Source organism: Podarcis erhardii, assembly GCF_964252035.2.
Source record: "Podarcis erhardii genome assembly, chromosome: Z".
In the NCBI taxonomy this organism is placed as follows: domain Eukaryota; kingdom Metazoa; phylum Chordata; class Lepidosauria; order Squamata; family Lacertidae; genus Podarcis; species Podarcis erhardii.
In genome coordinates, this window is record NC_138504.1 from 17,610,418 (window position 1) to 17,626,394 (window position 15,977).

Below are 15,977 nucleotides of genomic sequence, written 5' to 3' on the forward strand. Positions count from 1 at the left end.
GACCATAGGTTTTGAACCTTTTTGAGTCCACAGCTCCCTTGACCAACTACATTCTTTCTGTGGCATTCCTGTGGGGTACAGGAGCCCCTGCAGAGCTGGCAGACTCTCGCCCTTTTTCAAACATCCTCCCTTGTGGAGTGTTCCCTCATCCTCTTCTTCTCTCCCCTCTCCTTGGGAATCCTCCAAGCAGCCACTGCTGCAACCCCTGTTCTCTGAGCTGCCCCAAAGAGAGGTACCTCGTCACACTGCCCCACAGGGGCCTGGGACTTGTCTGTCCATTCCCAACAACAAGGGCTGGTGGACAGGCTGGCTGGGCTCCCTCACCCACTTGCTTACTCTGAGGCCACCTCAGTTCCTGGCAAGCCAGCCCCAGAGGCACCATTCACCTCTGAAGCTTGTAGCCAGGGCTGCTGCAACAAACAGCTGTGCAAGTCTTTGGGAGGCAGGCAAGAGAGCATCAGAGGAGGGAGCAAAGGAAAGAGGGACAGAGGCCAGTGTTGCCCGTGGCACCCCTAACCACCATTCAACCACCCCAGGGTGGCATGACACACTGAAAACTACTTTCTTAGACAATTCCTATTCAGCTGCTGAAATTACATCTACCTCAGATTTTCAAGCCCATGCAGATTCTATTCAGGATGTTTACAAATTTAAAAACTTTAGGGGTGAATATGTTATTTGGTGTGAGTTGTGGGCAAAAGGATATGCCATATATATATATATATATATATATATATATATATATATATATATACACACACCCATCATTAAACCTCACTGAACTATTGGACCACACCAAATTGTTTCCTGCTATTAAAATGGTGTTTTTACCACAGTTTCCCTCCCAGTTACAACATGTACAACTGAACAATCCTTTTAACACTTTGCACAGGGTGAAGACATGACTACATTCAACAATGTGCGATTGTTTGCCTTGTGTTTGCTGAGTGTCAATAAAGATGAAGAGCTATCTCAAGGAGAAATTTGTAAAACTTATTGACCGTTTGGGCCAAGACCCTTGAGGACGCCTGTTTTCGTTTGAGGAATGACCCACTTTATATTCAATTTTCCTTTGTGTTATGGGCAGAGAAGCTTTAACAAAGAAGTCTGTCTGGTTTCAGCCCTTATGCCTGGCATAATTCTTTGTAAAAAGCGTGAAATTCAGCCTTAGGGGTTTTTAATGTGGTTTAGAGACCTCCATTACAGTTGTTCAATGGGCAAATTGATTCTATATGTCTTTCTACTAGTGCCTTACTCTTTTGTTGTTAAATTGGTTGCTTCTTTTTAGCACCATGCAATGGTGTGTGGGGTACAGTCATATAAAGGCTACAAATAGCCAACAACTGTAGTTGCAAGTCATGGGCCTCCCCCGCCTACCCACCCAAAAACAAGAATTTGAGTGGAGAATGAAGCCTGCCAAGATCCCAGAGACCATAGAGAGAGGAGCTGAACTATCAGTACTCAAATGGCATCGCTACAGCCCACCAAATAGATGTTTACCTATCTATCCTTAATGTGTGTGGAGGATGGTGTGCCTTACACACACACACATACACACCAGTGACCCTCCCTTGGTCCCACCCTAGCTAGTTTTATCCATGCCTCCGGAAGGCAGAGACACACTGTCATTCAGTCTTTTTCTTATCCCTAAACTTGCTTTGTTAGCATCAAATATGCGAACCCCATCAACAAGTTGCACCCATTTCCTGTACCATTTTCCATCTCCCTAGTTATGCTCCCGTCCAGGGGGCAGGGGGGTGGAGATCAGTCCCTATGAGGGAGCAGTGTTGAAAGAGGTAGGAAGGAGTATTTTTGCACACCATCAGTGGCATCTTCCTCTGCCCTTCTGGGTTAGCGGCTGGAAAGCACCCAGCTGTCTATCACTACCACAGCTGGACTGGCAATTGCCATTCCTTCAATAGGAATGAATCTTCTACCTTCTACAAACACCCCCCCCCCCCCGATTCCCATTCCCTCTGACTTCAGTACTGTAGGGGTACTCTCCAACTCTTTCCCCATATGACTAGCAGAGCAGATTAATTATGCAAAACAAAATATATACAAAGGTGCATAGGAAGCTGCCTTATACAAAGTCAGACTATTGGTCCATCTAGCTCAGTACGGTCTACTCTGAATAACAATAGCTCTCCTGGGTTTTGGACAGTCGTCATTCCCAATTGCTACCCTACCAGGAAATGCCAGGGATTTAACCTTTGCATTTAAAGCAGTTGCTTATGTCAGTGAGCTATGGCCATTTCCCCATATGAATTTTCTTAGCACAGAATCCAGGTAACCTTAGCATAGAAATTTGGGTTGTTTGCTTTTTACAAAAAGCACAGAGTATGCATAGCTGGAAAGAGCTTTAAATCCTACATTACACATTTTAAAGAGCAAATTCCTAGCAGACTGTTGGGTTTTAGAAAGGCACCAGGTTTCTCTGGAGCCTTGTTTTCTCCCAAACAAACCAGCTACGTGAAAGTTCAGCTGACAAAAAGAACCAGTAAATAAATATGTTGAGTGCATTCCAAGCGATAGCTCTGCACCCTCAGAAATAAACAGATTATTAACTTGTAGGCAGGTACACCAAAGGAACAGCACATTAGTGCAGGTTCCGGTGGGTTCCATTTGGTATCAATTAGCAGGGGAAGGAAAACAATTCAGTGCGGTAATGAACTCCAAATTGGGTGCATATTAGAGCAATTAAAAGCAATCTTTCCAACTGATGAAATCATTCTAATCAATCATTAAGACCATCAAAAAGTTTAAAAGGACTGGGCACAATTCCGACTGCTAAAATAAGATGAGCGGCAGAAGTCAGGAGGATGCTTCTGAGCCCCTCCCTTCCCCACTCCAACCCTCCCCCCACCCCTTTGTAATGCCACACTGACAGACTTTGCCTCGGAAGAGACTCCACCAACGAGGAGGGGAAGCCTCAATAATTCAATAGGAGAAAAGGGAAGAGCCATAGACTTCCTGTAAAGGCAGACACAAGTGCTTGGGGTCAGGGCCGAGAGTTGCTCCATTAAGGCACAGACAATGGCACATTAATTCCAGTCACAAAATTTACCGCAATGGGAAAATGCTTGACTGGACCTGACATTTTGAGTGGGAGATTCTAAACCCCACCTTGAAAGCTGATCATCGGACTCCCCCTCCCCTTCTCATCCTTTTGATACTATTGGTTAATCCTAAATAAGGGCACTACCAATGAAGCTGTCTAACAGCATATCTGAGACAGCTGGGGGATTGATCCCCTGCAGACTGTGGTCGCAGTGTAAACTGATATCATGTTAAAGGCCATGGATTTGGAATTGGGGAGGAGGGAATTGCACTCAAAACCAGCCAGGGATGTCCTTGCTGACTCAGAAGCATCTCCTGAACTCTAGCCCAGAAGCCACCATTGTAGCAAGGTCTTTCCTACACCACAGCCAATGACTATTCAAGGAAGGAAGGCTCCTTTAACTGAAGAGGCTGCTGTCCAAGTGGATAAGCCCTGCGTATGGAGCTTTCCAGGGTGTGGCCTGCTTTGCCATGACTTTGCCTTATTGGTCAGGTTGACTTGCCTTATCAAAACCAGAACCTTGCCTTAATTGCTATTGCCTTATTGGCGCTTTGGATTTGCTTGACAGTGTGCTGCTTCTCTTTTTTAAAAAATACCTAAAATCATGCTACTTTTGCTACAAACCCATCTAAGTTGAGTCCATTGCCTGGAGAAGAACATGTACATGACTACTTTTTCTCATTTTCATGGACATGTTTACTTTCATTCACACTGAACCATGGATGTTGGTCTTACATTTGTGTATATGACTCTTAAGACCAGCTACTCTAAATGCAGAAAAACTGTAAGTAAAACTGCAGTGGGAGAGCAGATTCTAGCAAGTGTGCCTCCATGGCAGAAATGACCAACTTTAATATAATCTTGTGGGACACTGACTGTCCAGACAGTATGTCCAGGAGCTTCAAATGATCACCTCTGTAATAAAATTGGCACCATTTAATAGTATGGACTTAACCTTTATGGAGCATGTGCACTCAGGCATATAATTGCGTTGCATCCAGATACAGACATTAATTATATTACATATAAAGTGAGCTCTAGCATTGAACTGCTAGAAGCGCTCTCTCTCTGTCTTACAGCTTGAAAACATGTTTACTATAGCAGTAAGAAGCCTGATAACATTGTTCAGGAGGCACATACAAACCAAAGGCTGACAATTGGGCACACCTGGGCTGGGGGGCGGGTTGCCAATTCCCTGCCACTAGCACCAGATTCCAATCCAATTTCTCTTTAACCCTTTTTGAGGTGCCATCATTTTATGCCACTACACGCCCCTCCATCCCTGAGATTAATAACTTTCAGCTCCAAGCAGTCATGTTATTCCCCACACTGGCCCACCTGACTCCACAGTCAACTTGCATCATACACACATTTAGCTTATGCAAATTCAACTATACATGCTCAGCTGCAGCACCTGTTTTGTAGACAGAAATCACTCTCGGTGCTTAAAATATTAACAAGACAGCCTCTTTTTCAAATTCACTCTCCCCCAGTTCCCAGATGACAGGATTTAAACCCAACACTGCATTATGACATTGCCCCATAAATGCTCAACCCCAATAAACCAGCCACCAACATCCTTCAAAATGCAACCTTTTACCAGCACAAACAATGAGTAATGTAATGCAGCTTAGCAAAACGAAACAGGAGTAGTGAGGAATAAGGAATGCTGAAGCTTTAAAAAAGAAAGAAGTTAAGAACCCACCATCAACTCCAGTCCTTTTCTTCTTTTTGCCTCCCTCTTCCTCACTTCTGCTAGTCACTCGCATGTGGAGGAGTGAAGGGAGGCAAGCAGAGACACAGGGAAGGCCCTCCCCACAGGACATCCCACCACCTTGTCTGCCAGCACTGGAACCAAGGAAGGTGCTGCAAATGATGTAATTTTGAAAATCTGGTAAGATACTTTTGGCTACATGTAATATCTGCCTTACCTGCTGGCCTTGGAACTTAACCTCCACTGAAGATGTGACTCTACTGTATTGTGAACACACCTGTGTTTGGCAATAAAAAAGTACTTTATGCAAATCTTCTGGATTCAGAGTCATGAGAGCAGCAGTTAGATGAAAGGAGGTGAGGGCAATGGGGATCACCACCCAGGTTCCCGTTAGAAAGCTGTAAGAGTCTGCAGAAGCACAGCGTATTTGCATATCTCATTCACACCTAAATGTAATTTACATAATATTTGCACGGAATACATTAAAGTGTTTTGCACCTCCTCTATGCAATATTAGCTGAGAGACAGCAGCAGTAGCAGTTCTTATGAGAAAGCTTTTGAGACCCGTCAGCAGCTTCAATTTACAGGTGCTTTCGCTTCATGATGAAATATTTGTTCACAAGCACAAAAAGGCACAGCACAGAGGGAATTAGTTCTGGAAGCAACTCATGGCATGTTGGAGGAAAGTCCAAAGCCCTTCTGGATTGGTGGAATTAATGTGCACAGTTCTCTTTGGGTTCTTTGTCCTGCAATGTTCCAGATGGCCATACAATCAAACCTGCTTCCCCAAGCCTTGTGTCCTCCAGATGCAATGGATTACAACTCCCATGAGCCCTAGGCATCAGGGACAATGGTCAGGGATGATGGGAAATGTAATCCAAAACACCTGGAGGTTAGGGGAGACTGCCACAAACAATGCTTCCATTGACATAAATGCATTTCCAATGTCCAGAGAGGTAGCAACAGAAATCACTCCTGAAACATCAGGTGTGGGGTTGGGAGACGGAGGTGAGGAGGAAGAGGAGATACAACAGGAGTGTTTCTGAGCATGGAAAATAAATACCTTCCTACCAGTCAATAGCTACAGTCAGCTCATATATCTCGGTCAGAAGCGGGTCATCAGCAGTCTTATTTGTGACCCTTTTTGAAAACTCATTAAACTCATCCAAATCCTTCATAGTTTTAATGTTAATTTCTCTATTGCCTTCTGCAAACTCCCTAGATAGTTTACAAATTCCTTGCTGTTCAACACAATTTGCAACAGCAAAGGAAGTTTGCAAAAACTAACAGAAGCAAGAAGCAGCCGACTCAGCTCCCCTTGAGGTGAGTTTAAACCTAGAGGAAAAGCCCAAGAGGTAGGAATGACAATACCAAGGAGGTGAGCCCACTCAGGGAGAAGTTTCCCCTCTGAGCGCGCCTTGCTCAAGAACATGAACCAGCTTGGGTCTCGAGGTCTGATGGCACTGGCCCAATCTCCCTGCTCCCTCCCCTTCCCACCAACTTTTCTCTTTTTAAAAGACTTTTCCTTCCTTTCTTAGAGGAGAATAATAAATGCTAAGTTATTTCAGAAACAGTCTAGGTCTGGAAAGAATTTAAACTTCCATAGCACAAATCTATAAATGTTTAATTTTCTCATCTCTGCCCATAAGAAGGCTGTCCAGAAAATACATTATTACAGGAGATCTTGCCGCTTGCCCATTAAGCATGGCTGGTGGTGGTAAATTGGAAAGTAATGGCCATAGACTCCCATTTAGAAAGTTTTACAGGGTCAACTGAAGTCATGTCACCAAAATACCCCAGGAATTGAGGTTTCAGGCACCTTTCTTCTCCTTCCGGCAAGGAGCATTCTGCTGTTTGGACGGTGTGGGAAAGAAGCCCTTTGATTCCCTAGGTCACAGCCAGCTTTTTTTCCTTGGTGAGGCTGTCTTATTTCCCAGAGCGGGCGTTGGAGAAATTATCAGGAGAGGAGGGTTCTCCTAAGAGACAATGGAAACTTAAGAACAGTCGTGGTGGATCTAACCTAATCCAGCTGCCATTTAGCTGCCATGCTAGGCCCACAGCCATAAGGGTTGTTCAGAGAAATATCCTCCTATGTTCAATGATGAGTATTTATCTATTATTATTATTATTATTATTATTATTATTATTATTATTATTAAACTTTATATACCACCTTTCAACTGAAGACATCAGGGTGGTTCACAAGCTAAGCATACAGGATAGATGCACATAAAAAATAATTATTATCAGCCAAAGGCCTGGTTGAAGAGGAACATTTTTGCCTTGCGCCTGAAGAGGTATAATGAAGGCACCAGGGGAAATTCCCCAGGGTGAGAATTCCACAAACATGGAGCTGTCACAGAAAAAGGCCCATTCTTGTATTGCCACTTTCCTGACCTCTTGTGGAGGAGAAGAAGGGCCTCAGAGGATGACTGCAGAGTCTGGACGGTTTATATGGGGAGAGGCAGTCCTCAAGGTGGGCTCACACTCACAAGCCACACATCAATGTATTCCCTGGCCACATCTTCCCAGAGGTCATGCATTCCACAGCCAAATGAAAGGGAGCCTAAGGCTAAAAACATATTTGTGCTTCCCTGGGAGTAAGCATGAGTGAACACCACTGGAACATTCTCCCAAGTAGACCAGTGGAGGCTGCTCTATAAGGACAAATGGGGGCACTGCTCCACCAACCTCACTCTGCTCTCAGGTAGCTCCCATTCGTCTGCCTTCTTACTTACAACTCAGTCTAAGGACAGCACTGCCTGTCAGCTTCCTCCTCCTTAAGCTTAGTGTGGATGGTGGAGGATGGGAATAAAGCTATAATCAGTACTATTTTTCTAGAAAAAGAGGCACCAGAACTTACCATGAACACCCCCCTTGTTCTCTTATAATGGCAATGGCACCCAGCTGAGAGATGCTGGAACTGAGTTCCAGGCAGTTGAAAAAATTAATTAATGTCTATAATTAATTGGCTTGGCCTGTCATTGGCTCTGTCTCTAACTACTGCTAGGATCCCTGCCTGCTGCCCTAGCAGCCCCAATGGGCACCAGCCACGACTGAAGTAGACATGCCTTGTATCGTGCTGAAAGGAAGGGGCAGGGCCCTGGTAATTACAAATATTGGCTTGACAATCCTGCAAGACACTTAATGTTTGCAGGCCCTGGATAATTCCTCCTCCACCCCCACCCCCCCAGCCCCCATCTTCTTGCTTCAGATTGAATTATTCCTCAAGGGCACATATAACTCTGGTTATTATATGGTATGAACAATAACTACAACAAATCTCTTAAAATGCATCACTTCCTTTGTAATTTAATCTTGAGTTGATCTAAGAGTAGGCCTTTGAGCCTTGCAGTTAATCTTATCCCCCAACCCCATGAGAAACTCAAAATGGTTTGGGGAGCTTAATCTTGTTGACTGAAAGCTCTTCATTATAGTTTCAAGTAAAGAGAGGAAATCACAAAAGAAGTGGCACTCCCACAGACAGGAAAGGCAAACTCATTGGTGAAGAGGGGAGTCGTCTTTTTAAAGAAATCTTTCTTGGAGGGAGTTAGCTGATCTAAGGTAGATCTTTAACTCGTACATGCACTCACATAACTGCTTCCCTCCATTTGATACAAGAGGTTTTGTTTTGTTTATGGGGGTTTTTCTTTAAAAAAGAAAGATGACCAACTTCCAGTTTCTGGGGAGAACTTCATCTTTTTGTAGATTCCTATTGTAGATGCTTTTCTAATAAAATGGTGAAAGCCTATTTTATAACAATCCCTGTTTTGTAAAACCAGTGGTTTCCTCCAGTCTTCTAAATGTTCAGTTTCCGTGGAGTTAATTCTTACACGGAAATACTGAAGCTTTGAAACAGAAGGGAATTGCGTGTCCCTCACCCCTACTGTCAAAATGTATGTGCTCCACCGCACAAATTATGTGGGGTTGGAATGTGTATGTCTAGTGCCTGGGTTACAAACTGACTGCAGATCAGAACTGTTAAGGCATGTCTGGATAAGGTGGAAAGCAGGATCTTGGTACATATGAAGTTGAAGCTATGCAGATTGCTAGAAAAAGAAAAATATGGAGATGGCATATTTTTTCACTTCTCATTCAAAACCTGAGACGTAGAATCCATTTCATAACTGGGATCTGCAACTAAAAGTTACAGTGTGGTAATGATCCCAATTTAGCAAGCCACACCTTCTTTCAGGACACTATTCAATTCTCTCCTCTACCCCCACTTCAGCAGACACCCAATATTCTGTGGTCACTGAACATCGCTCACTCCTCAATGGGGTGGTTTTCTGTGGGGCACTCCTTAGATTCCTCGCACACAAACATTTTTTTGTACTTCTGCAAACCTGCTCTCGTGCCACCACTTCCTTCTTGTTTCTCACTACACCTGTTCTGGCTACATAGCCATCATAATTCAGCAGCTAAGTTTGCTGTTTCTGTATATTGGGGTGGGAAACTCAAGCTTAGGAGCCAAACACGATTGTCCAGGTCACTCCATCCAGGACCCTCCCAGCCCACATTAGCACTTCCAAGGCCACACCCCCTCCCTAGAGGCCACACCCCTTCACTGGCTCTGCTCCACATTTGAGTGCCCTTGGGCTGTGTTAATTTATTTTGCTTGCTTGGATGGAAGATGGAGAGGGGCATGTGCAAAGCACAATGCAGTTCGCATATTCCCCTAAAACGCATCTTTATAAATCACTTCCTCATCTTCTCTGAACCTCATCCAGCAAGATCTAAAGTTGCAACAGCCAAGGGAGGAAACCAGATTCAGAAAAGGTCCTGAGCCGAGCTGTATAACGCCTCTGCAGCAGGCAAAATTGATCACTTGGGACTTCCAGTTACGAGAAGAACATTTTGCAACAGGTCAAACCAACATCATTTGTCAAGTGGCATGAAGAACAGTTTCAAAACATCATGTCAGGATGAGAAACAGATGCTTTACACTTCTAAAGCATCTCTTTTTATGAATGGATGTGCATTTTCAGTCTCTGACAGCGTTCTTGCTCATATAGACACAGTCTGGAAGAACTGGATCCCAGCCATCAATGCCTGAGGGACATCAAAGGAAAGGACAGAGAGGCCCCGAAGGACAAACAGAATACAGGCAAGCAGAGATTCATGCCAGAAACAGTCTGAGTGTCAGGATTCACACTTGGGGTGCATAAAAATAAAGAGGAAAGTGCCTCTGAGCATGCACTGAGTAGATCTCTCTCAGTCCTAGGTAAGAGGTGGAACGGTTTCCAGAGCAGATAGAACCTTTTTGAGAAACAAAGGACTCCTGGCAGTTAGGGTGAAAATGTATCCTAGTCTGCAGATGACAGTTGTCTGTTTAAGGAATGGTCCAGTCCAAGTTCAGTTTAAAGTTAAGAAGGAGGCAGAGGGGCCTTGACATTTCCCATTAACAGTCTGCAGGTCTGTTACTGTATTCCCCACTGCAATGAAATGTGTTGTATTCCTATTTAATTATGTCTAAATTTGCATCCAGGGATATAAATCAGCATATGCACAAAAATTTGTTCCTTCCCTCCCACACACCTTTTTGTGATGTGGTGTTGTTGTTGTTTTGTCCTCCTGGATGCCACCACTGCCATAGTTGTAAAAATGTGGTGAGCTTTATAAAAGACATCACACATACTGCCCATAAATGTTTGTTAAGTAAATACAAATATCTCCTGGAACAGCAAATTTGTGTGGCATAGACAACTGACTGACAATTTTAGTTCATCACATTATTCTTAAGCTACAGGGTCAAATCACAAACAGGCCAGAATCTGCAGGCAGATGTGGGTTAGCTTAATGATCAATTGCGATATTCAGAAGACATATTTTTCTAACAGTCCTTTCTCCTTTTGGTTTTGGCTTACTCGTTTCCATGTCTTCTGCTTCACACCTCCTGGATGTCACTCTCTTCCCCACTAACCTACCTGCCAACAACCCTTGCTGCCTGTGGATCTGTCACAAGCCTTTTCCACAGGCCTTTCCCTTCCTTCCTTAGAACAGCATTGTTTTCATTAATGGTCACTTGCAGGCACCTTCTCCTTGAGCAGTCAGAATGTTCACAAACATTCCATAGCAGCACCATCAATGGGCTCAGGGCAAAGGAGAGGCAAAACAGCTCACAAGCAACAGCAGGCTATCTGTATGGGTCCTGTGTGCTAAAAAAAAAAAAAAAAAAACTAATCACAAGTAGCATTTGTAAAATAACTGACACAACAAACCTTGTTCAGGCACCTGAGACCCCATGGAGGTGACGCTGGTATTCAAAACATCGTTGACAGCTGTGTCACAGTACAGCCCGCGCTGGACATCATGCTCACTGTCTGTCTGGTCACTCTCCTCATGCCCGCTGTCCTTCAGGCTGTTCCCCTCCAGATCTTTGAATGTCGAACTGCTGGGTGGAAGAAAGAAGAGTGATTTACTCTGCAGAGCTGCGTCTGAAAACACAAAGCACCCCCATGGCTCAGTGTCAAAAGCCTCAGGCAGGATCTGCAGCATTCCCACCATCCCGTAGGGAGCAAGGTAAGCTTTCTCCACCAGGGTGTCACAAGGGGGCTATTTCCAGTACAAGAGAGCAGCCACTCCAACTCATTGATCTTGGCGCTTGGCATTCAACAAGGCAGTCAGAACTGGAGGCAGCCCCCAAGGTGTGCAGAAAATTAGAGAAGATTCTTGCTCTTATCCTCCTGCGAGCCTAAGCTGTGTTGTAGCTTGCAGAACAAAGTGAGGACAAGGAGGGAAGCTTGAGCAGATCACAGCCAGAGCTCCACTAGAGGCAATATTGGGGTGGAAGGGAAGGCACAGGAGCACCTTCGCTGTGAGAGCAGAGTAATCGGAAGAGACAAAGTACAACAACAATCCAACCTATTCAGCTCAGCACAAGATGTACATCTTTGAACTCCTGCAATGGCACAGAAATAGAGGTCTCCTGTGATTGCTAGTGAAGTGCAGCTGAACATTACGAGGTATGCTTAAGTAGAACTCCCGGGCTAGGTTACTAAATGCACAGGAAACACCTAACAGGACATGGCAGCTGAGCAAGGAACCCACGGAACAGATGCAATATTTAAATGTTCACATCCTTGTAAGACTATCTTTCGCAACAGGCAATTTGCAAGGAACATGGTGTTGCATGCACCTGCCATGGGCTTTGTGCTTGTGGCCTGAGAAATGCGAGTCAGGAATTCAACCAAAGGGCTGAGAAAGAAGAAACCAGCCAAAAACTCCTGTGTCAGGCATGCAGAGCTGCTGCAAGATGACTGGTTTCAGACCTGCTTTGCCTTATTTCCCACCCCCCACCTTTCCTTTGCCACAATCTCCATTGCGGGGGATCCCATGTCTAATGGCATAAGAGGCCCAGTCAACCAATCAGCTGAGATTTTCCTGCTCTTCCCTCCCTCTCCTATCACCATCACCATGGCATCCAGCACTTTCAGCTTTGATGGCCGCCAGAGCTTCAGTCCCTGGTGCCATAAGAATATAAGGAAAGCCCAAATACAGTGATACAGCATCTGGCTTGAATGCTAGAAGGTCCCAGGTCCAAATGCTGGAATCTCCCAAGTAGGGCTGAGAAAGGCTCTTGTCTGAAACCCCTTAGATTGCTGCTGCCAGTCAAGGTACGCATTGCCGAGCTCAATGGACCAATGAAATAATAATAAAACATCTGAAGGGCACCTGGTTGGGAAAGGCTGTTCTATAAGGACACTGCTTCAGGGGAACCGCGGTCTTGCTGAATCAACTCATAGTTCCATAAGTCTGGAGAGAGAGTCAGGAAATAAACTACTACAATTCACTGCTTTGAAGCTGGCAAAGCCAAAGTTTAACCCTCACAACTCCAACAGCACTGGGGCTTGCACTTCTCCCAGTGACTCAAGCTAGGCAAAAGCCCAAGGATCTCCAGCTGAACAACCAGAATGGACAGGAAATGGCTTCTCAACCACAAATACAGCAGACAGGGCACACATAGGCAGTTAGTAAGGAAGGATACTCAATCCTAGCCTTTCCAAGCCCTGCAGTACATATTGCATAGTGCTTCAATCTCTGCTATTCCCTCCAAATGTTGTTGGGCTCCCAACTCCCATCATCCCCAGCCACCATGGTCAATGGTCAGGGCCAGCAACATCTAGAAGAGGAGCAGCCTTGATTTAATGTATGAATTTTAAATATAAGACTTTGCAAGTCTCACCTTACTCTCCTTTTAAAGTGCTGAGATCAGAAGTTCAAAAGAAGAGTGGGGAGACTTGTAAAGCTGTCAAATTTGGCCGGCAAGGCTGATCCTGATAAAGATCTGGCCTGTGGATACAAAAAGGTTCCTCACCTCTTAGCTTAAAAACCTGTCCCACCACCTTCTGAGGCAGTCTGCTCCATGACTGAACAACTCACACTGTCAATAATTTTTTCTTAAGGTTAAGTCAAAATCCTCTTTCCTGTTTGCTTTATATGTAGAAGCTACCTGAGAAGGACTTCCCCACTCGTCTCATTACAGCCAACATCCAATTTAAACTCAGGAACTTTCTTTTTCAATTCAATAATAGAGATATTGGGGGGGGGGACTGTGGCCCTTCGAATGTTGTTGGACTCCAACTCCCATCACCTTCAGCCAACATGACCAATGGCCAGAGGGGATTGGAGCTGCAGTTCAACTGGCAGACCACAGGAAGCTGTTGTGGAAGTAGCCAAAATACAGTTTTGCTTTCTGGAGGTTTGGAATAAACCATGAAAATTAGAAGACCCTGTGTTGAACACAGCTAGACACTGGAAGCCAGTGAAACAGTTTCTTAGTGGGAACAACAAGACCCTTCCTGCAGGATGACTTAGGAGGAACAGAAGTTTTGAGTCTTGCCATTAAGAGAGATCATGTATTGGTGAACACAATGGGCTCCTCAGTCAGTAACCAAGCAAGTGTAATGTTCCTGACTGGTCAGCAGATTGCTAAATGTCTAGCTGTCCTCCCCACATGGTCCCAGCTAACCAGTCACCAATCCTATGCTTGCATGATGGTGACTGAAATCCCGCCTGCGTCCAATGTTGCCTCCTGTCATATTGAAATAGGTTTGGAAATTCCCTTCCTAACCTGATCAAACAGGTTAGCAAAAAAAACAAAACAAAAAAAACCCCAGCCAGCAATTTTTCCTGGCAAATTTCTTTGCTGGCCACCAGGACAAGAGGGCCATGGAAATGGCTCACACTTCAAAGCCTTGGGGAATTACGCATGCATCTGTTTGCAAAGACCTTTTCAGGTCTCCATGGAAACCAAGTGGACCACCGACCACGGGATGTTGCGCAGAACCAAGAACAGCATGCAGGAAAGAGGAGAGAGAAAAGCCTGGGCTGAGACACACTAAAACTGGAACACCTTCAAATGCAGCCTTTTAAAATAAAGACATCCCTGCAGAAGCCCTTTAAACCTAGGATTTAGCCAGCATGCACAGAAGGCAGGAGGCGAGGGAGAAATCAATTCAGAAAGACCAAACAGATTAATTAAAAAGTAAGGATTTTGAGATTCACACCACAAAGTTAAGGCAGCAATCACACTTCTCCAAACAGCGACGTTTTGCTGGATTAAAAACACACCGGAGGATTAATAGTTGACATTTCAGCTCTCTGATGAATACATCATGCTCATGACATTCATTAGGGCAAGACTTTCAGCAGCACCCCTTGGATGCAGTTCTTTTTTCTTTTTTCCTCGGCTTTATCCCTTGACATATCAGGAATTCTCTTTGCAGATCAAGCATATGGAGCCATCTCTATCTATTATTGCATTTATATCCCATCTTTCCTCCAAGCTGCTCAAGGTGAGCTATACAGCTCTTCCCCTCTCTACATTATCCTCACACTACCCTATGAGTAGGTTGGGCTAAGAGGTGGTGACTGGCCCAAGGCCACCCATCTGCAATATCATACCACTTTAAATAAACATGGTTTCCCCCAAAGCATCTTGGGACCCACGGATTGTTAAGGGTGCTGAGAGTTGCTAGGGTACTCCCACATTCCCCTCATAGACCTGCAATTCCCAGAGTTGCCTGTGAAGAATTGACTGCTAAACTGTTAAACCACTCTGGGAACTGTAGGTCTGTGAAGGGAACAGGGGTCTGCTTTATCATACCTTGCTCCAGCAAAGGAACAATCACACCAGCAGCTTCAAGTGTTCCTTTGAAGGCTCATTGGTAACCTGTCCCGGTTAGACATCACACATGACATCAGATATGGGGCAGATGGGTATAATTTGTCAGGAATAGCCTGGAGGACCAAACTGGGATAGCTTGGGACTTGGTCCACAGGCAGACAACATCAGAGAAACACATAAGGATCCAGCTTGCTGGCTGTAGCCGTAGAGCTCCCCTGTACTCTGTCCATGGTCCTGATGCCTTTCTCACAGCTCTTGATTTCTGGCTCCCGAATTTCTGCTTAGTCTCACTTCCAGGGGTATGAAGCAGGGATGGAGGGAGGCAGGGAGAAAGAGCTGCATACACCAAGTTCCATATAATCAAACATCTGGGCAATCTGATACACACACACACACACACACACACACACTTGCCTTTTTAGCAGAAGCAAAGCCCATGATGCAAGAGGTCAACCTACAACACCAGACTCTCCCTTTAGTCCCTTTCCCAAAGTGTGGAAAGCTTTTTCTGCAGTTAAATAATTCTTCCACCAAATCACAGTAAACTACCACCAAACTGTCAGTTTAGTTTAATGGTAGGTGCAAAGCAAAAGACATGAATAGATTTCTTCTACGGAAAGGACAAACTCCATATTGGACTGCAATGAACAATACGATGCAGGCCGCAATTTTCTCTACCACAGCAATTAGAAGATTGTGGTTGAATATCATGAGCAATGCAGACAAAAAAATATTCATTTCCTTGTCTGAATGGAAGCTGTCTACATGACATGCTCATAATTGCCATACTCCTTATATCTCTTTTACAAAATGGGAGCTTTGGGGCAAGGGGATAATCAGATCCTCTGAAAGGATGTAACAAAATGCACAGAACCCATTGTGCAATCCGTCAAGTCCTCATGGGTGCACTGATTCAAGCAAGCTAATAGAATCATAGAATTGGGAAAGGGACCAAAAGGTTCCTGTGTGGGTTTCCCCTCAACAATTCAATGCTTAAAACGGGAGTTGTAATTAAGGCTGCAGTGTTTAACCAATTGATCAATGGAAACAATCAATTTAAAAACAATTTTGAT

The 15,977-nt window shown here is 44.6% G+C and overlaps 1 protein-coding gene across 2 annotated transcripts in view; it reads right to left on the minus strand.

Annotated features, from left to right (window-relative positions):
- Positions 1-15,977, minus strand: part of PCDH19 (protocadherin 19) — a 137,265-nt gene that overhangs the window by 46,522 nt on the left and 74,766 nt on the right. The window contains exon 4 of one of the 2 annotated variants that reach the window (XM_081847921.1): positions 10,997-11,166. In XM_081847921.1, coding sequence (XP_081704047.1) covers positions 10,997-11,166 — 170 coding nt within the window. Of the gene's footprint in view, positions 1-10,996; positions 11,170-15,977 lie in introns of both variants that reach the window. The other variant, XM_081847920.1, reaches the window with a different exon arrangement.